The 20,535-nt window shown below is 49.1% G+C and overlaps 1 protein-coding gene across 1 annotated transcript; it reads right to left on the reverse strand.

The window, feature by feature from the left end:
• Nucleotides 1-170: 170 nt before the first annotated feature.
• Nucleotides 171-20,306, reverse strand: acvr2ab (activin A receptor type 2Ab). The gene is made up of 11 exons (XM_047031027.1): nucleotides 19,053-20,306; nucleotides 10,955-11,162; nucleotides 9,989-10,098; nucleotides 9,373-9,527; nucleotides 3,333-3,476; nucleotides 2,948-3,091; nucleotides 2,349-2,494; nucleotides 1,812-1,926; nucleotides 1,458-1,596; nucleotides 931-1,061; nucleotides 171-767 (listed from the first exon to the last, which is right to left on the reverse strand). Exons 1-11 carry the CDS (start codon nucleotides 19,105-19,107, stop codon nucleotides 573-575), a joined length of 1,542 nt encoding a protein of 513 aa, XP_046886983.1. The 5' UTR covers nucleotides 19,108-20,306; the 3' UTR covers nucleotides 171-572.
• Nucleotides 20,307-20,535: the final 229 nt, after the last annotated feature.

A 20,535-nucleotide genomic window follows, 5' to 3' on the forward strand; every position in this document is an offset into this window, starting at 1 on the left:
TGGGAGATTTCTTCTCTTCTTTTCATATAAAAACAAGATCCAGTCCGTCTCATATTATATTTATATATATATATATATATATACACATATATAGATATGTATCTATCCATATCTATATATATTATATATGTATATATAGATATATCGACATATATTATATATGTATATATAGTATATATAGATATATACATATATAATATAAATATGAAGAAAAATACCTGACAAAAGATTGATTTGAATGACCACATCCTTTTGCCCAGCACAGCTGCTGTGTGTCTGTTGAGGGACCTGGCTTGGAGTCTCCTCAGGGTGGCTCTCAGAAGAGTCCAACAGTGGATATCCAGACGCATGTTACTATAATGTCAATAGAAACGAGTGCGGGAGGGCCCAGGTCTTCCTGAATGAGAGTAGTGGCCCGCACTAAAACACACCCACCACGCCACGTCACGCCAGTCTGAGGCTGGTGGTGGCTTACCAACCAGGGTTAGCCAGAGTCACGTCCGTTTTTTTCCGTCTTTCTTTTTAGCGGGAGGAGGAGGAGGGAGTGGGGAGAGAGTGTCTGATCCAGCCAATCATAAGCTGGACTCTTTGGGCGGGAGGTCCACGTTGGTGACCATGGTGACCACCGTGACGATCTCCTCCGGGGCGATGATGTTGGTCTGCCGCTGCACCTGGATGACGCGCTCCTCCACGCAGCCGGCCGAGAGGCGCGCCTCCGCCTCGTGATCCCAGCACTCCTCGATGGTCTCACACAGCAAAGACAGGCCCTGCAGGGCCGGAGAGAGACAAGCACACGTCTAAGAAGCTACACCGGGAACAAACTTAGGTCATCCAATGTAATAATGAGGAAAGAATTCACTTTGTTTTCCTCGTGTGTATTCGTTTACGATAGGATGTTGTGGTTGTGTGTGCAAGCGCGCCCCCCCTCACCGCGTGTTTCTGCCAGCACTCTCGGAGGACGGGCCGCAGCTTCTTGTGGACCACCACCTCCTGCATGTCCTCCAGGGACGGGTGCTGCCCCACCTCCTCCTCGAAGGGCAGCATGTACTCATCCACCGGGCCTGCAACACAGCACCCAGCGGTCAGCCGCGCACCAGGTCCGCTCACACACACGCACTGACGTCAGACGACAACCACACAGCGAGGGGCGAGAGAGAAACGAACGCCGGACACACACCGATCCACGGACAAAGTGTTGAAAAAGAGCGGGGGCCTCAGAGGGATCCTATTCAGCCATGTAAGTGTTCTGACCATTTCCGTTCTGAGCGGAGTCAGCTTTGTCCCCGGGTCATTGATCCCCCATACTGCAGGCCGCACACGAGGCCAGCAGGTCTCTCTCTCCCTGGCAACCGGCCCGCTCAGACCTCATACCACCCAGCTAGGCATGGCGGGATTCAGGAGCAATACACGGGCCACGCAACAACAACGATGGGGGGAGGGGGAGGAGCTCCTCTCACCGTCTGCGGCCGTGCAGCGTGCAGCCAGCTCCCAGAGCACCAGGCCCATGGCGTACATGTCTATCCTGAGGAAGGAGTCCCTCTGGAAGTTGATGGCCCCCTCCAGCACCTCAGGAGCCATGTAGCGCCTCGTCCCCACCTGGACAAGCACAGGAGGGCACAGGAGGGGGCAGTGGTTACACGTTTACACACGCATCAGTCCTGAAAAGTGTTTCTAGTGCAAACGGTCTCTAAGCCTGATAAGTTCAGGTAATAACTTAATAGTTGGAAGCTGGCTCTGAGTATTTTCACAATAACTATTAATAGCTTCTTTTTTCTTTCTTTTTTTCACCAACCGTCACCAGCCGAGCTCACCTGTCCGTGGGTGTCTCCGGCAGATTTCCCCGCCTCAAACTTGAGGGCCAGGCCAAAGTCTGCTATGCAGGCCGTCAGGTTGGTCTTCAGCAGCACGTTCTTGCTCTTCATGTCCCTGGGGTTGTGAGAGGAGACATGACGGAGAGTTACAGAGAGGGGGACATGGAGGAGGATGCAGCGAGGAGCTGGTCTCCACTGGATTCGAGGGAGGCTGTGTGGGGAGAGTGTTGGCATGCATGGACGCTGACAGGAAGGGGGTGGGTGACGTCATCATTCACAGTGAAGTGTCGTGGCTGGCTGGGGGACGGGGCCACATTAACAGGAGTGCTGGCAGCAGCATAGCGGGGTTCTTCAGGGAAATGCCTCTCTCCTGAGACGGCAGTAAATAACACGGGGGAACGGGGGGCTGTGACAGGCAGACAGGCAGCTGGCAGAGTCACACAGGCCTGGCATGAGGAGGAGGAGGAGGTGCTGAGGGGGGCGAGGGGGGGGGCCCTGTGTGCAGGCCCGGGGCAGGGCCAGACAATGGGAGCCCACCTGTGCGCTATGGCTGGCTTGTGTCCGTCCTTCAGACCGGGGATGTCCTCGTGGAGATAGGCCAGGCCCCGCGCCAAGGTCTGGGCGATGTGGCACAGCTCGTTCCAGGACACCACGTTGGCCTTCAAATAATCAGTCAGCGAGCCCTGTTCAGGAACAGAGGAAATGATGCAGTCATTTAAACAACGTCTCCCCTACTGCCGTCTTAATCCGACCGCATTTTAAGTGGTTGTAGTGTCACAGAGTTACCACCAGAGGGCGTTCCAGACCTGTGGAACATCACTCACAGCCTCCCGTTCCAGCAGTGTGTGAATGAGATAACAGCAGGCGGCCCTAAAAGTAGTCTTCTTAAAAAGACAGGCTAACAAAAGCGCCTGCCCTGCGTGTGAAGTCGCACTAACGACATGCTCGTACAACACACCTTAAAAGAGACCGTTCCAAAATAAATCCGACTCACTGACTTGACAAGTTTACAGTACAGTAGTGTTGTCAGTACCCTAACACATTATCCACAGAGCCGTTTAGCCGGCGCCACATTTCAACAGCCCTGACAGCGACAGAGAGGGGCAGGTCAGCGGGCGGGCGGGCGACACCAGTACCTTGTCATGGTAGGCCGTGATGAGCCACAGCTCCATGTCCACGTGGCTGCCCCTCTTCTCCACGCCGATGAAGTGCAGCAGGTTCTCCTGTTTCATGCCGCTCAGGGTGTAGATCTCGTACTCGTTCTGCCACGACAGCTTGTCCTGGCACGCCGCCCGCAAAAAACAACACACACGTTTTACCTCAACGCAACCCACACCGGCTGCAGTGGGGGATCACTACACAGATGGGGGGGGGGGGGGGGGGGGGGGGGGGGGGGGGGAACTAAAAAACACACAATTGAGTATCGGGTGCCGCAACAAGCGGCGGTGTTGTGAGGGGCTCCGTTTACAAGCTCGTTCCAGGTCGGAAACAAAGAGCCTCGCTGGAGCGTCGGACCGATACCTGAATGGGGAAGATCTTGACGGCCACGTAGTCGTTGAGGAGCTGGGCCTTCCACACGCAGCCGAAGCGCCCCCTGGCTTTGATCTCGATCAGCTGCAGGGGCTTCTGTCCCAGGACGGGGGAAGGCGGGGTGGTCCCTGGGTCCTGGGGGAGGGAAGCAGGCCAGACGCTCGTCACCCGGCTCAGTCCGTGTGGCTGAGCCCACATGCACTCTCCGCCCACGGCGGGTGTTAGCTGGCGGCACTAAACAGCCCGACGCTCAAATGACGAGGGTCAAAAGTGCCATCTGAAGTGAATGAGGATGAGGTCGAGGGCAACTGGTGCTTACATTTGCTTTGCACAGGAGTCCAGGAGAAGGGCACACTCCAACCCTGACCAGAATGTTACTCCAGCTGGAGCACTAAGAGGGCCTGACAGACAGGTCTACACCGTTAAGAACCGATCTAGACCAGGTAGCACTGGGTTACATTTACTGAACTATATAAGTCGTGCAATAACAAGAGTGTAAGCCAAATCAAAGCAGATAGATCGGATCAACGATGTACTGTATATTTCCGCGTCATTGACAGGTAGGGTTCGGCATGTTTGGCAGTGTTTGGCGAGTCAAAGAGGCTACATTTAGCGTTACCAAACCCACATGTGCCTCAAATGAGCGGAGGGCCGCACATACAGTATTACACATCCACACTCGATCTGTTAGACTAAAAACAAGGAGGGCGTGGCTGCAAGGAGGGACACAGTCCCGTGTATTTTTATGTGGCTGCGCTGGCTACAGGAGGAGCAACCTGATCTCCGTCGGCCTGACGGGTCAAGCCTCCCTCTGCGGTGGCTTAAGGCCGGACGCCCTCATATCAACAAAGTGAGAGGCAAGTGTTCCAAATATAAAAGTGGGTTAAGTCAGCTGGTGCCCTGGATTAAACTAATCATTTCCACGTGTGACTTTCAGGTGAAGATAAACACAGAGAGCGTAGAGGGAGCGGAGGAGGAGAGAGAGAGAGAGAGAGTGAGAGTGAGAGACGAAGAGAGAGCGAGCTGCAGGAGCATGAATGGTTCTGTATGTTGGTCGATCCAGCAATGTCATGTTGCGCCGATAACCAAATGGTTCAATGGCCACTAGAGGGCTCAGCCAGTGGAGGGGATGGAGGACAGGAGGGATGGAGGGATGGGAGGGAGGGGGGGACTAACGTCCCAAGTCTAGGGGAATGCTAGGATAGACAGCCGTCGTAAACAACAAGCAGCATGCTGACATTGACCAGGGTCACAGTGAAGTGTAAAAAAACAAAAACACTTACACGTTTTAATTTCCCCCAAAGTCTCTATTCCAATACATGTCGTAAAGATAGCATTAGAAATGATATTCCTTTTTAATGGACACGTGTACCTGGGGGTGTACTAAAACTGTAGATGTAACTGTCATCTCCAGTTTACGACGTGTCCTTAGAAGGAAAAGGGAACAATGTTGTGGTATTTTACGGGCTATATTGAATCTTAAGGGGTTATGAGTCTTGGCAGGCCAATGGGGATGACTAAGGGGAGGGGGCGCATTCACAGCGAAGGACGATGTTTACACGAGGGCTTTCTGACCGAACACTGCGATGAGGACAGAAGCTATTTTGACACCCGCAGGACAGAGCGAGGTGGCGACCTCGAGCTCGTCCCATGTTCGGTCCAGCTCTGTCAGAGGGTGAAGGGCTCCATTGATGACAGAGACATACCTGCAGGCTGAAGCCAACTCTGTTTCACCAGAAGCTGCCGCCGACTTTCTAGGAATTGAAATGGCCTTGAAAATGAACAAACATTGCCAGGGGAACGCCTGAACGGGACACTGGATTTGGCTTTGTTTTCCGCCAGTGTGGAGGCCCCTTGCTATCTCCTGGAGACAAAGAGAAGACTGACCCTGAGGGAGCGAGGGGACAGGGGGAGGTTGGGGAGTGCATGGAAGGGGAGAGAGGGAAAAGGGAGGGATGGTGATAGCTGGCTTGCTTTCCATCTGCGCCAGCATTGTTTGGAAGCCCATCCATCATTCCGGCCTGTGATCTGTGTACAGGCGGGGGAAGGGGGAGGGGGGAGGGGGGAGGGAGGGAGGGGGAGTGTCATCAGATCCGTGGCTGTGATCACGGGGCTGACACTCAATGGGGCGCATTACACTTTGTCAGCAGACCAGGGGAAATGAAAAAATATCTGTCGCCTGTCACTTGCACCCCACCACCCCGCACCCCTCACCACCACCCTGCACCCCACCACACAACACCACCCCGCACCCCACCCCTTACAACCGCACCCCACCACCCCGCACCCCTCACCACCACCCCGCACCCCACCACCCTGCACCCCACTGCACCCCATCACACACCACCACCCCGCACCCCACCCCTTACAACCGCACCCCACCCCTTACAACCGCACCCCACACCACTACCCTGCACCCCACACCACCACCCTGCACCCCACACCACCACCCCACACCACCACCCAACCCCACCCCCCCACACCCCACACCACCACCCAACCCCACCCCCCCACACCCCACACCACCACCCCACACCACCATCCTGCACCCCACACCACCACCCTGCACCCCACACCACCACCCCACCCCACCACCCCACACCACCATCCTGCACCCCACACCACCACCCCACCTCACCACCCCACCCCACACCACCACCCCACACCACCACCCCACCATCCTGCACCCCACACCACCACCCCACCTCACCACCCCACACCACCACCCCACACCACCACCCCACCACCCCACCATCCTGCACCCCACACCACCACCCCACCTCACCACCCCACACCACACCACCACCCCACCATCCTGCACCCCACACCACCACCCCACACCACCATCCTGCACCCCACACCACCAGTCAGTCTCCTTCAGCTTTGCTTCAGAAGTCCATCCATTTGAAAAGGTAGGCGGACTATGAAATGGCTGCATCTCTCATCAGTAAGGGCCCCTTTGTGTAAACTGTGTGCACACTGACGTGGTGTATGACTTCACCTCAGTAGGCTGGAGCTCCCCATTCACAAACAGCACACACAAGCCTTCATAGGTCTATAGCTAGCAAACACATATCAAAGGGTGCAGAATCTCCATTTCATTATGTTTACAATGACTAGTGATTATATTGAACATGTCACATCTACTGACAATGTTCTCTTTTTCAATGGACAAGGTGAAAGTCCCAGACACAGTCTATTTCTAGACTAGCTACTGACACCTCTCTAACCCATCTGTCAACACAAGCTGTACAATACAGAACTACATACTACTACATACTACATCCCAGAGTGCATTACACCAGACATAACTGCAGAAGACAATCACAGATAGGTTTCCATGCTCATACACAGTGCATTCAATGACAGCTTTCCTTTAATCCATGCATTTGGTTCTTTGTAGTTAGCATTTTTCACAAGGGTTAGACATCCATCATGCAAAAAAAAAATATATATATATATAATAAAGAATATATCTTTAATTGAAGAAACAAATACGTGTTCATACTGAGCATAATATAGCACTTGCATGTAAACAAAAATAAGGAAAATATATATGAAAAAAAGGTGTGAGGGGTAAAAATGGCTAAAACCCACTGGAAAAAACGTTTAAATTCAATTGAACTTATCTTACCTCCATCATTATATGAAAGGCGTGCTAGTTAAGAGGGGGCAGAGGAGGCAAAGAGTAGTTATTGTTTTTGTGGGTGAAATGGCTGCAGATAGTGCAGTGTTTCTCCAGGGGAGGGGAGGGGAGGGGGAGGGGAGGGGGGTGATCGATGACTCTGGTTAGGGAGTGATTTCTCTCCCCTCTCCTCCCCGTCTCTCCAGCGGAGAGCACTGGGTTTTTCTGTGTGCTCGAGAACGGAATCAATTCCTGCTCCCCCTCGACCTCGCACGGCCTCGTGACAAATGGAGCCCCCGTGACAACTCCGTGGGCCAGGAGCCGGAGTGGCGGCCCTCGACGTCATGGGGATGACGCCGTGGAGCCGCCGTGGAGACGGTGGAGAACACCTAGGCTGCTTCCCCAGGCGCTCGGCCCTCTCCCCTGAGTACCAGGAAGAACGAGGCGCACGTGTTCGGCCCCACGACTGTTACCCAACACGCACCGGGCAGAGTTGGGTGTCTCAGGTGACTGGATACTGGCGAGGTGACTGCTGTAGGTATGATGCTGCCTCCAAAACACGATTCTGAACAGTGCTGCGTGGTTAACATTTCTAGCGCCTCCTGGGTGATCCGTCGTCTGTTTATCCATCCCATAATCTACACCCCCCCCCCCCCCACCACCCATCTCAAAACTCAGAACAACACCGTATTAAGTGTTTGCCTTTCTAAAGGCTCATCAATAATGTACAAGGCGGCCCCTGGCTCAGGTTCCATACAGCAGGAGCAGGGCTAGATCCTAGGCAGGTCTGGACCTGCATGAGCTGGTCTGTTCACACTAGCCCCCAAGGGCACATTGACACACAGAAACATTGTATGGAGGTGCTTGAGATAGATACATTGCAGCGAGGTCAGCTAAAACCAAATCAGAACGACCCGGACTCGACGTCCATCCCTGCATCACATGTACACGCATGTCTGCCTCACTCAAGGACAGTATCTCCATGGCTTGAGTCAGCCCCTCCGCCACAAATGAGCAGTGCACCGACAGCGGGTTCACGCATTCCATAGTTGCCATGGCGATATAGCAACGTTTTCATTTCAATATACTGTTAAGTCTTTGTGGGAAGCCAGCAGGCAAAGCGGTGCATCCTGAGAGCTGAAGGCTCTTATGTAAAGAGGAGAGAGGCTACTTCAAACGGAGGCGGACGCCCTTCCCCTCAAGGATCAACAGGGTGCATTTGTTTTGCCGAGGGCTGCTCCCCATGTTGAAAAACCCCAGCACGGGGGTAAAAATAAAATACAAATAAAACATTTAGGGCAGCGGTACCAAATCCGACACAGTGGTTAAGAGTAAAAGTGGGCGAGATGGGCCGGTGTCAGAGATCACCTGCACGCGGGCTGTCAGGGCTGCTGCTCCGGGGAGATGCATTATTAATTAAACACTGAATGTCCTCAGGGCCTGCCTCCAAACTGGCTTTTTATAGCTCCCAAGCTCAACCTGTGGCAGAATGCGAGCGAGGGAGACCTATGGAGGCTTGTGAAGAGGAGAGAAGTGTGTGCGCGCAAGAGGGAGGGAAAGATGGAGAGAGCGGGGAAAAAAAAGAAAAGTGAAACGGCATTATTTATTGGATCTTCCCTTATTTTTCCTTCCTTGTTGGGATTGGAGTGTCGCAGGGGATCTGGACCTCACATGAATACATGACAGCATATAGCGTGTGTGTAACCAAGCAGAACCCACTTGCACCCCCTGACCTTAAACATGTATATGAACACGTTCACCCATTTTCATCAAAGTGTGTGTGTGTGTGACCTTTCAGTGGACGTGGCCGTCCGTGGCGAGTGTGCCCGGGCTGCGGGGACGCGGCCATCTCGGCTCGCCCCAGAAATAGATGACAAAAAGAGGGAGGCGGGAGGTCGGGACGGGGAGTTCTGGACGGAAAATAAGCTGCCAGCCAACCCTGGGCTTTCTTCACCAAAGCACAGCAAAGGGCAGCTAGCAGAGTAGGAGTATTTCGGTGACCTTTGTGACCATTGAACTGCGCTTTAGAAAAACTCCAAAACCTAATTTTCCCACCTTTGTTCTGGCTTTTCTGTCTTTTTTTAAACAGAGATATGAAAGAAGATAAATGGCATATTGGGCACAACTCACACTCCTGCACACGGAGCCTGCAAATGAAAAAAGGACGGATTGATCGAGAGACCTGAGAAGGGAGCTAATGTTAGCAGTCGGACTCGGAAGAGGGGTCGGCAGATAAGAACAGGATCGTTTAATTCAACCTTAACCAGTGTTTCTCAACATCTGCCTGTATTCTACAAAGCCAAGATGAGTTGGCGTCATCACAGATGGGCCCATCCGTTGGTACACACAACCAATGTGTGTGTGTGTGTGTGTGTGTGTGTGTGTGTGGGGAGGATTCAGACATACCTGGGTGGGCACCAGGACAGGTGGGTATGCCAGCTTGTGATGGCGGTACATCCAGAAGGAGAGAAGGATGATGGCTGTGATCGCCATGATGGGCACCAAAGAGTAGAGGAGGGTGTTAAACAGCTGAGGCTTCTGGGTAAACGGGTTGGAGGTTGCTGGGGAGAAGAAGAGAAAAAGGGAGGAAAGTATTACGATCTGAAAGCTTGAGACTCCATGTTTGGGTCTCCGAGCATACAGAACTTGAGTAACTTGAAATACTAATCAGTTAAAACAGTTTTACTATTGCTCTGCATTGTAGAACATGACATTCTAAAATGAAGAGTGATGGTTGTAACTTCCTCCGTCAAAGACATCAATCAACAGCCCAAAATAACTGCCCCAAAGAGCCCCCTGACCCAAAAACGAGTCGTTAAGCCATGTGCTCCAGCCCCCTTACCCCCCACCCAGACACATAGGAGGCCACATTGGATTTGGCCAGGCTGCCAGTGTTAACACAACCACAGCTCTGCACAGACCCAGGTCACTGCTGGGGTTTCCAGGGTGTTGGAGGGTTGCTGGTGTGTGTCTAACTGGGTCGTGGACAGGGCCGACAGCCCCGGTGACCACAGGAACTTACTCTGCACCGTCTGAGTGTCGGGGCTGTAGAGGAACTTCTCATTGCACATGCTCCCTTCACAGCAGCAGAAAAACACATCCGGGTTGCCTTTCCTCTCCACACACTCGCTGCTGTGGGACACAAAGAGGACACACACACACACACATCACTATCACATACAAGCTGAGTTCAGGCAACCAAACAGTGATCTGGGCTCCCTAGGGAGAAGGACTGGGTCTACAGTTCACAGGAGGCTAAATAGATTTGATGTGTTACAGTGCAGGGCCTACAATGACCCATAAACATACAGGACATTCATGATTCAAATGGTTAGTGGAGTCAACAAGGACAGGGCAGTAGCAACTAGATGGACACGACAGTAAGAGCCCTCTGCCTCCGGCCTTCGATGATTTGACATTTGCAAGACGCTACGGACTGCGGTACGTGCCAGCACTAAAGCTCTACTGGCTAGGACTTTAAGTAGTTTCATTCAGGTCAAATGTTTTGGGGGCATCTAGAATGTTCTTTAGCACGCGCGTCATTAGCTAGCCGATACAATTACAGGAGAGACTCCGGCTCTGTCCCTTGTTCCTTCCGAATTGGCAAAGATAGGACAGATCATATACTGTAAACAAATGAGTTGGCATTCGCCTGGGCCACTGTGTAAGATGAACCTTCAATGGGCAGAGACACAGTCGAGGAGGTTCCAGTAGACTGCTTGGCCTGTTATCTTATTAAGGGTTAGAACAGTGTGCGTTTAGCCTGGACTCTTTCTTTACGCCCACAAATGTGTTTATCACAACACCACGGAATATCAACAACTTCTGAATGCTCAGAAAACATTGTACTTGGAAGACATAGCCACTTCTAGCCTTTCACAACTAGATAAATCAAAGCTCTCAAGTCTTCATTCCCGCACATCCTGTTCCAGGGCGGGGGGGGGGGGGGGGGAGTGGCAGCTCCTAGCTGTGGGCCTGCCAGGCCTACCTGTCGTAGCAGTTGACGTCATCCAGCCAGCAGCCCTGCTTGACGATCTCCACCGAGCCAGAGACGTTCTTCCAGGTGGCGAAGCAGTGGAGCCTCTTGTCCTTCTCACCGTAGCATGGCTCTATGCCGCTGCGGTTGGTCCTCTCCTTCTCCCAGCTGGAGTTGAAGTAGACGCACTCCTGGGTCTCAGAGCGTCCCAGGATGGCGCCTGCACGGCAGGGAGGGGAGAGCGGGTGAGAGAGTTAGGGTCAGAGGACGTTCACAGTAAACGAAACGTTTTTATAGCTGAAAACTAAATGCAACCAGCCTGGAAAGGCATGACCTAGGTTAGCAAGTCGTTAACAAATTGCCTTGGTTGTTATAGGGAGAACCCTGCTGTACTGTATTGTCAAGTGGGAACTAGGGAACCATGTGTGAAATAGGACTATTTTGACCGCCTGGAAATAAGCTTTAAGGAACAAAGTCCCCTCCCCCTCCATCCACCATGCATACTCCTTCAAAAAGAAAAGAAAGGAAAAAACTAAACTACCATGGCTTACTTGTCACTGCCAATTACTAAAGCATGAATGGATGTAGGGCAAGCCAAACTGAAACATGCCTTTTCAAATGCTGCTTGTGTAACAGGCTAACTTTAGCAATGTCATGTATTTTTCAGCAGGATTCCGAATCTGTCAGGATTAAGTACAAAATAAAACGCAGCTAAAAGTAAACAAGGCTCAAAGCCTGGGTCTAGCTGCAGCAGGGTTATTTTAAACACAAACACTGGCCTACTACAACAGAGAAACTGGTCTAGGCACTCAGGTTACACCTTCGCAATGCTCCCAGTACCTAGGGCCTACAGACTACTGGTCATGAAATGAGGCGATCACGCATCTCAGCATACCAATTTCCTGGGAAATGTTATTTCCTCTCCTGTCCTGTCCTACCCTCTTTCCCCATCTTTTTTTCTCATCTTCCCCATACGTGATGCCCCCCCTCATCTTGCCCCCCAACCACGGCCTTGGTCTTTGCTAGGCTGGGCCATCCAAGCTCCTCCTTGCTCCAAGTTAAGAACAGCTTTGGCTCGTGGCCTCCTAAACTCTGTTCTGCGGCCCTGGCCTGGTCCTGTCCACCTGGCCGCCTGCCCTCTCTAGTAACCCACAGTCCAGATGAGCGCACTGGCCGCATCACTGCCGCTCGAGCCAGAAGGACCAGCTCCTCCTCCAGCATCGAGGGGCCAAAGGTAAAGCCCAAGGCCAGATGGTGCAGAGTGACCCATATCGGCCCTGGGCTCCATGTGAACAAAGCTCAAAAGTATTTTTTAAGGAAACTACAGTAAACAACCTGCCTGAATGCACTACTATGTTTAACAAGCCGTCTTAGTTGGAATGGTGGAGGGATTTTTGTTTGTGTTTTGCGGAATCAATCTTCTGACTCAGTTGGCTTTCCCTAGAATCTACTAATGACAGTAAGTGCATAGCCCACACAATGACTGGTGTCAAGCAGACACAATGACTTAAGAGCACATTCCCTCCCACGTACAGGAACACGTCAGGCTAGGACACAGAATGACCCTTTGTTGCAGCACATTCCATGAAGTCTGAAAACGTCAAACCGGACAGCATGTTTGTTTGCAGAAAGGAACATTTTTGGGACTTGGAAACGTCCTCGATACTCAAGGTATGAGTAAACCAAACAAAAAAAACGGCGCTGAAAGAATAGAATAGCAAAAATATGAGCCTTCGAATGCAGGCCAGTCTGACAAATCCCCGTAGTGTTTCTTGGACAAGTTGCTTCCATGAAGTGGTCACAATCATTTAAGAAACATCCTACGGTTGGTAGGCCTTGAATGTGATGTGGTGTAGTGGTTAACCAGAATAATAACGTTAGAGGAAGTGTTTACAGAAACAGAAACATTCCTGACCGCAGCTTGAGAAGCACCGGCAGCCTGTGTGAAGCTGCTGATCCCTCTCTGGAAGGATCTATCATGTTAAGAAAACAACACACAATGTAGGAGGATCTCAGCTTTCAAAGCAGTAGGAAGTATAGCTAGCACAAATGTTAACTCAACCGTCTACTATGTAGCTGACTGCACAGGCGGCCGACAGCAAGTCTATACGTACAGTAAGTGAAACAAGAAGGCAATTATTCTGGACCAATACAGCGGAGTTAGCTTAAGTGGGACCCTGGCTACAATTCAAGCTGAGGTACAGTTGTGAATTTGCCAAAGGACAACATCTCCACTCAGTTCAGTTCGAGTCAATGCTGTAGCTGTTTGGACAGACTGGAAGTTGAGCGTAGTGTATCCACTGACTGGCTGCTGGAGTATGTGGCAAAAGTCAGGGCTTGGCACTCTCTCCAGTGCCCCTGCGGGCCACAAGCTACGTTGCTAACTCCCCTCTGTCTGCCAGCCAAAGGTGACGTTGGGAGAAGGTAACTATGGAAGCCTGACCATTACTGGAGCTGGAGAACTCAGCTGGCAATAAGACGAACAGGTCTCCAAATGGATGGGGGGGAGGGAGAGAGGCAGGTCCTTTCAAAATGTAAATCCTAATGAGAGAATATAGCCAACTCCAGTACTGTCATCTGGGTTTTCAGACAGGCATTCCAGCAAAGTAGAAAAGTGTAGTAATATCAAACAGAACAGTGTGGCTTTGTTTATGGAAAGGAATCTCCGACTACAGGCCAGTGAAATAAAAGGATTCCGTAACCGTGGCTGCAACGTTAACACAGCCTCTGGAAATATTTCCTCACTCTGTCAGTCCATTTTCTAAATGTTCTGGTGGACTGGCCTTTAGGTAACCTACCCTCAGGCAAAACAGCTTGTTTACGGAAACAGCACGGGAAATCAACAGCAAGGAATTCATCTCAACAGCCCTAGAGCTATCTCGAGGCAACTGAAGAGTCGTCACTGACCAAGTCCCTGGGCAGCCTGACTTGCTGAATGGAGAACCTGAATGACTGGCTCTCATTTTACACAAATCATTCAGCTGTTATGCTTCTGGCAGATATCTCACGGGAGCTGGCTGGCTGGTTTGCCTTCATCTGCCAAAGGACTACATTTGGACAATCTAGACGCCAGTTGTTTCCCCGTGACCTCCTCCTACCTCAAGCAGGTGTTTGGGGGTCATTAACGATGACGACGGGAAACCCTGCTTCTGGAACGCTGATGTGTCTCACTCCAGACTACAACTGAACATTGCTCTCTTCACCATGTCCATGTATCTGCACATCTGCAAGGCTACAGATCGTTGTTTCCGAATGAGTTTCAAAACCATCTCTTCTACACCGAGATCTACACTGAAGCCCTGGAGACTGTTTTCAAAATGATATGACACCTAGTCATGTGATTATTATTATTAGATTTCTTTCAACTTTTTCACTCTCAGAAAAGTGGAATCATAACATCACTGGTAATATATTCTGTAGCAGGAGAGCTGAAGACAGGAGGCCACTTCACCACATCGGCGGTTGAACCTGCAGACCTGGCCGGCGTGTATGTGACTCAGCTCCACTCATTTGTGGTGCAGCCCTTCATGGCGTAGCAGGCAATCCTTTCTCCACACTACAGAACACCTTCACGGGCTCTTCTACCATCCTGTATGAAGAGCCATGGAAAATCACTGGGGCTGCTTCTTTGTGCTGTAAAGGAGCAGTGTATGGCTGGGACTACTGCAGTGTTGGGTTCCTGCTGACTATCAGCCAGCTTGCATTACTTGTGCAAAGAGTAGACTGCGGGCTGAATCGTGTGCGCGCTGCAACACACAGATTCCCTGTGCAGCACACCGGGCTTGAGTTACAGTTATATAACGTAGGGTACAGTATGGGTGCTACTGTATGTCAGCGGGGCACAAAGCCCTCGCTGCCTGGGGTAGGCTTAATCACTGTTCCTGTGACAGGCTGAGGGATGCTGCACTTCGTACAGTAAGCTAGGAGTGCTTATGGTCAAATTACAAGCAGCCACAGATCTCTCATGATGGCTCACAAAAGAATAATCAGCGACGTCTTGTGCACACACTGCACCGTAACAAAGGCCTGCTGCTCCCTTGGAACCCGTGTTTATCTACAAGCTCTATGTAACACCGTCCGTGACAGCCAAACCACATCCTTGTTTAGTGGCGGAATGAATGCAGTCTCACATTAGTGATCTTGCGCTGAATCGTGATGCCAGATATAGGGTCGGCCTACGAGCAGGAGAATTGCGTTAGCTTGATCTGACTCAGCCGTGACAGGGGGCGGTGGGGTAGGTTAGCCGGTCACAAAGGCTGCAGTCTTTCCATACAGGCATTAAAACCACCAAACTCAGCAACAGTATCCAATCCCTTAATCCCCACTGGAATGTCCGACAGCCGATTGGTCTCCACCTCAATTAGGCTATACTGCTGATGGCCGGCTGTTAATGCTGCCCCAGGCTGAGCATTTGGGCTCTCACTGAACCGTCCACTGTACAGTACAGTTCGCCCATGTGCCACATTCCAGGGCTTGCACCCTAATAGGCTGCAAACCAGCCTGTGAGCATAGTGTTCTTGTAGATACAGGAAAGAAAAAGAGAAAAAAAGGACAGTTCTTTTAAAGAACAGGGGGGGGGGGGGGGGCTTCACCCGCTTGCTAAACTATCTGGAATTATCTGGAGGAGGTTGGGGTACTAAAACACTTCAAGGGATGAGAAACACTTAAGTGATTCAATAATTATCTTGGGCACAACTGGAATGCTTTAAACAAATCTCTGACTACAAACCACAAATCACTGCAGCTCAAATAAGACAACTGTGAGAGAATAGTGAGGTTATACCACCAGGATGAACACGCTCTCTCAAATGCAGCATTTCCGAACACAGAGTCCCTGGTCCCTTTCTGGTTCTCTAGAGCAGTCAATAAACTACAAATCCACAGGCCAGATACTAATGGTAATGCCATACCCTACAGTATCAATCCCTTCTGTAATGACTTACTATAACCCTCCTGACTGACCACTTTTTGATCGTAATAGAAAAAGATCCATCAAAACATTGTACCATACAGGCCACATATAGGCTAGCCTACAATTTTCACTTTGTGCTTTGGGTAACAGAAATGACTAAATATATTTCATAAAATTCTGTTAGAACAACAACATGAAACATGCCACAAAAAGCCTGAAGACACCTGAAAAAATAACAAGATAGATTTCCAGTTATTGCCTAATCAAGGATCAAAGCCAGGCCATTGCACAGCCAGTCTGTCTAGACTGCAGGCCTTTGAAGCATATCAAGCAACATCTGCAGGATGCATTTATTACAGTACAGGCCTGCTGGGTCCTCACACTGGGCTGCAACCTATGGCATGTCCAAGAGTTCAGTTGCAGAGCACAGGAAACCCCCTTTCTAATGGTTAAAGCCTTGCTTAAATGAGCCCGTCACATTGTTTGCTTTATTACTAGATCAATATTAGGCTAATAAAATTGGGATTCATGGTGTCTCTACCAAGTAATGCATATTAAACCACCCCCGCATGGCAGTGAAAAAACTCTTGCAACACTTAAATGACGGCACACATCTGGGTTCGATATGCAATCATAGTTAAGTAACAATGTTTTGCGTCATCACCGAATCATAAGCAGAATCATCATCATCATCACCCTGGAAGCCAATTTTGACAATATGCATTGCGTTGTCATGGCAATGGTGTTAACTCCCCAATGTGTGTTGTCACATTGCGTTATTGTTTACGTGTTGTGTTGGTGATGTTTGAAGCTGACTTGACAATACAGGACATGAAGATTTGCTACAAAGATTTATCTCTGCCCCCTCTACAGTAGGCTACCTTTAACAAGTCCTAATGAAGGATAACACTGTACAGCTACAGACTTCGATGTCCAACATTTACATTACATCTATTTAATCCCCGCCAAGGAATTCACATTTAATCTGCCCCCTGACTCAAATAAGTCTGTTTGACATTCTGCTAGAATTATGCAATATGGTAGTTTGTGAAATCCAACTGGGAAAGAAAATATAATACAGAAAAGGGCCATAGTTTGATGTCAAGAGAGACGTTTTTAGATGGAAGGGAATTTTTCACATTATCCATCTGTCACTAAGGTCTAACACTAACGAGCAGGTCTACATGGCAGCTTGCATTCAGTGTAGGGCTTCTACCACAAGAACAGAAATATCTCGTGTATGGAACTGGATATGTTTGAATCCCTGAGAGGGTGTAGAACTTTGGTCACAATGTTCCCCGAGGCAACACATTCTGCTTATGGTGACAATAGACAGGAAATGCATGGAATGGAGCTCACAGAAGGTCCAATGGGAAAGGAGTCTTGTCATGATAAACATACCTGAGCTTTTGGAGCCTACTGCATTATTCAAGCAGGAGTTATTTGGAAAAACTGGGACACAGCATCGGGCTACATGCCAACTTCTGTACCTATCAGGAAACAGCTAAATATTGCACCTGAGAGTTTAGTCTAGTGCTTGAAGGAGAGAAATGGACTTTGGCCACAAAATGTAAGCTCCCATAAATCATAACCTAAAAAATAAACTTTACAAAAAAAAAATAAACGCGCTAAAAAGAGAAATGCTAATCCGAAAAATATACACTTTCCAAGTCTTCTCCATCCTCTCAATGTATGAATTTCTCCCATCCAAACACTAAATCCAATGTTACCTCAACCTAAATACACTGAATGGGCCTGTGTCTTTTTGGGCTTCAGGTTGAAAGTGACAGCATGATGAGAGTCTACAGGCCTGAGAAAGAACGGACATGGAAAAAGAGTTGTAGCAGCTACTGTGGTTGTAGCTGTTTATCATCCACAAAGAAAACAGACCAGTTCAGACTAAAAAAATCACTCCAGTTACAAAGGTTGAGCTACTAATACACCAATAGAGACCATCTGATTGGAGATCAGGTTAGGGTAACCCAATCCACGGATGACCCTTTCCTTTACACCTCTGAAACCATTCACCATCAGGTCAAACTGGAAGATCTAGATTCAGAGGCTGATCTTGATGTGAAAAGGCATTCAAACAAACTGAAAGTGAAAATTCTGGACAACCCCAGATGTGGGGTTCAGCAGCGTACTAGGTAGGCATACTTACCAAGAACAATACCAGGTCTGTGATTTAGGATTAATAATGAACTGTACTGAAGGATTTATTGAAGTGACCTTTATACATTTTGTGCAGAGGATTTGCTGGGCTACAGCTACTTTACCCTCAGCATATGGCTGTGTAACCTCTTTAGCTTTGTTTAAAAGAGGATCAATCTATGTGTGGACCTTTGTCCAATTTAAGGGCCTAACACCATTAGATTACTGACCAGTACAGGATAGGCTACACATTGGACTTTATAACACATTATTACTAAGATACTCAACCCAGTGTCCACAGTCTTGGCTGTATGCCCCTTCTCAACAATACCCCTGGACAATTAAAACATATTTTACCAAAGTAGGCTACTGTATGGGAGACAAAGTATAACTTTAGATTACAGCCACAATTGATGTAGACTGCAATAGGGTTAGGACATGGAGAAGAGCAACACCCAATTCCTCATGAAGCTTATTTAACCATAAGAGCTTACAGATATGTAGGCTAGTACTTAAATTTGCTTTCTACATGCCGGATAAGATTTGACAATTACATAATAGGTTTGTTTTGACTGAGCAGGGAAATATTTGCAGACCATGAACATTAGACCAAATATAGCCTTAATCAAGGGCAACTGGTATTTATGACAACTTCACATGCCAGTGACAAGGACAAGGTGCATCCTTTGATAATGCCTTACTCATCAAACATGGGAATACAAAAAAACAACCAACTTTTAGAGGTTTAAAAAAATAAAATTATACATTATGCAGGGTTAGCATATTCAGGGCACCAGTGCATATAGTCACTTGTAACCCTGGTCTGTGTCTTTACAATTAACAAAGTGACGATGTATTGACCGGACGGTTGCTGACCAATGAAATCTCAAACTCAATGAAAATGTCAATTCAAAGCATTCAATCGACTCACTTTAAGCCACAGCTATACCAAACCATTGCATTACAGAATGTCTGCTACTGATAATAGACAAAGACAGACACCAGCATATCGAGCAATCTAGCAGGCTTTCCACAATCCACACCCACCTGAGGAACACGAGACGAGGAAAACGGCGAACGCCAGCTTGGTAGCAGCTACCATTTTCCATCCAAATGTAATCCTTTGATTTCGAGGAAATCACAAAGCTACAAATGTTGCTCCTCCGCCGAGTTTTGTGAATGTCTGGACAAAAACACAAACATCGCTACTGGACTGCTATCCTAGTATGTCAACATGGTCAGTGCAGTGTGTTATTGACACTGACAGCCTCCAGTTGGCAGTTGAAGTACTGTAGCTTGCCCGAGTCCTCAGAAAATATCCCCGATGCCAGCTATGTCGCGGCAACCAGCAAGAGCTAGAACAGTATATGTCCAGGGAATTCGAGTCCAAACGTGCAATATATCCAAACGTGGTTTACTAAGGGTGGCAGTTGTGTGCGTAACGTTAGATTCAATGTCACAAGATTACTGAAGCGAGCTAGCTACCGACTTGTTGACTCGACTCGTGGAAACACCGATCGCGGACAGGAAGCCTGGACGTTAACTCAATCCATTCATCAGTCAGTGAACAATGTTGAAAGAACGAGCCGTCAAACTTGGCCAACTAACACGCTAGTTACGTTATTACCGAGATACGCCAAGTGGTGTAATGTGTAAAGCTATAGTGTTACATGGGCGATATTGTTCGATGACCGAGTTCAATTTAACCTCCCACAGACCCGCGTAAAAACAATTGCCATAGCTTTGGCTAGCTACACTCGTTTGGGATGTTGTACTTCAATGATAACTAGCTTGCTATGCGTCTACTTTAGGCGAAAGCTCCTCTTGTAAAGCTTTCACTGAGACGGCAGAGCTACCTATAGCAAGCGCTGTGTTGACGGAACTTCTCGCATAACGTCGATCGTGCATTAGCATTCGAGAATATCTGCAATTAAATATGTTCCAAACAGACACGCGTCTTGCTGTAGAGTTCCATCCACAGGCGAAGTTCCACTTTGTTCTGTGATCAGCGACGCAAGTTGTCACTGTCAGCTGGCAACCTCTTTCGGATGAGGCGTCCTCACGTGTTCTGTTACCTACCGATATTATGGTACTAGGTTAGATTTTCCCCGGTACACCCGACAGCTAAACAACTTATACACGTTAACACCTCAGACTGTTATCATTTGACATGACAAGACAGCTGCTTTCTCCGAGTATGAAAGCATGTGAAAGAATGTTTGCAAACGTATCATCTGGCTTTTAGAAGCTCCCTGGCTGACCAAAACCGCATTTAGTTTCAACTCAATATGGCGTTTCTGAGGATTGTTTACGTTTAGTTCCTTTTTGCCCCTCCCTCAAGTATGTAGCCTAATCGCATGCAAGTTTGACTGACTGTGTGCATGGCAAATGGAAAGCGACAAAGTAGCTTACAGCAGAACAATGATAAGGATGACGACCAATCACATAAAACAAGAGTCGGACGTTTTCGTTGTGGTGTAAATTAAAGAATCTTTGCATAACCACCAATTAAAATTAGTGATGAGCATCT

Source organism: Hypomesus transpacificus, chromosome 12 (genome assembly GCF_021917145.1).
Source record: "Hypomesus transpacificus isolate Combined female chromosome 12, fHypTra1, whole genome shotgun sequence".
In the NCBI taxonomy this organism is placed as follows: Eukaryota; Metazoa; Chordata; class Actinopteri; order Osmeriformes; family Osmeridae; genus Hypomesus; species Hypomesus transpacificus.